General features: G+C 59.0%; 1 protein-coding gene across 1 annotated transcript in view; it reads left to right on the top strand.

Annotated features, from left to right (window-relative positions):
• ADCYAP1 (adenylate cyclase activating polypeptide 1 (pituitary)) overlaps window positions 1-790 on the top strand; it is a 45,401-nt gene that overhangs the window by 43,705 nt on the left and 906 nt on the right. The window contains exon 4 of the mRNA XM_010006924.1: window positions 96-230. Coding sequence (XP_010005226.1) covers window positions 96-230 — 135 coding nt within the window. The remainder of the gene's footprint in view (window positions 1-95; window positions 231-790) is intronic.

Consider the following 790-nt stretch of genomic DNA (forward strand, 5'->3'; position numbering starts at 1 on the left):
GGCTTCGCCGACGAGGGGGTGCACCAAGGCGGCCGGGGAGCGGGGGACCCCGCCGAGCTCGGCTGACTCCTTCCCATTGCTGCTCTCGTTGCCAGGCTGGAGGATGAAGTCTATGACGAGGACGGGAACACCCTGCAGGACTTCGCCTATGACCACGAACCCCTCGGGATAGCGAATCCGTCCTCCATGATAGGCGAGATGTACACCTTGTATTACCCACCGGAAAAGAGGTGACTGCAACTCGCGGGGTGTCAGGCGTGAATTTTGAGCCGGGAGCAAAACAGGTTTTCGCCGAGCCCATTGGGGAAAAAATATAATAATAACAATAATAATAATACCCAATAATCCAAGAACAACCACATATATATGTATATATTCATATACATATACATATTGATATATATATATGAATCCCGGACCCAAACAAATGACCACGCTGCCTGGGTCCTGTTGCCCATTTTAAAGCCTAGAAAGAACTGATACATAAATCCATATGCCTTACCTCCGGGAGGGCGCGGAAGGGAGTGGGGAAGCCGCCCGCGCCGGTGGGGTCTAGTTGATGCTCCCACAACCGGAGCAGAAATTCCCGGCCAGCGCGGAGCCGGGCTAGTGCGGCGGGGAGGGGTCGAGGTGGGGAAGAAAGGGCCCCGGGGGACGTGGGGAGATGCCGCCCTCCGCTCGCCGGCGGGGAGGGACGGTCACCGCCACCGCCCGGGCTCCCGCACCCCGTCGCAACCGGCTCCCGGGCCTCGCCGCTCATCCACGGGCGCTTCCCCCCCCCCCAGCACCA

The sequence above is a fragment of the Chaetura pelagica genome, unplaced genomic scaffold (genome assembly GCF_000747805.2).
Source record: "Chaetura pelagica isolate M959 unplaced genomic scaffold, ChaPel_1.0 scaffold109, whole genome shotgun sequence".
Lineage (NCBI taxonomy): Eukaryota > Metazoa > Chordata > Aves > Apodiformes > Apodidae > Chaetura > Chaetura pelagica.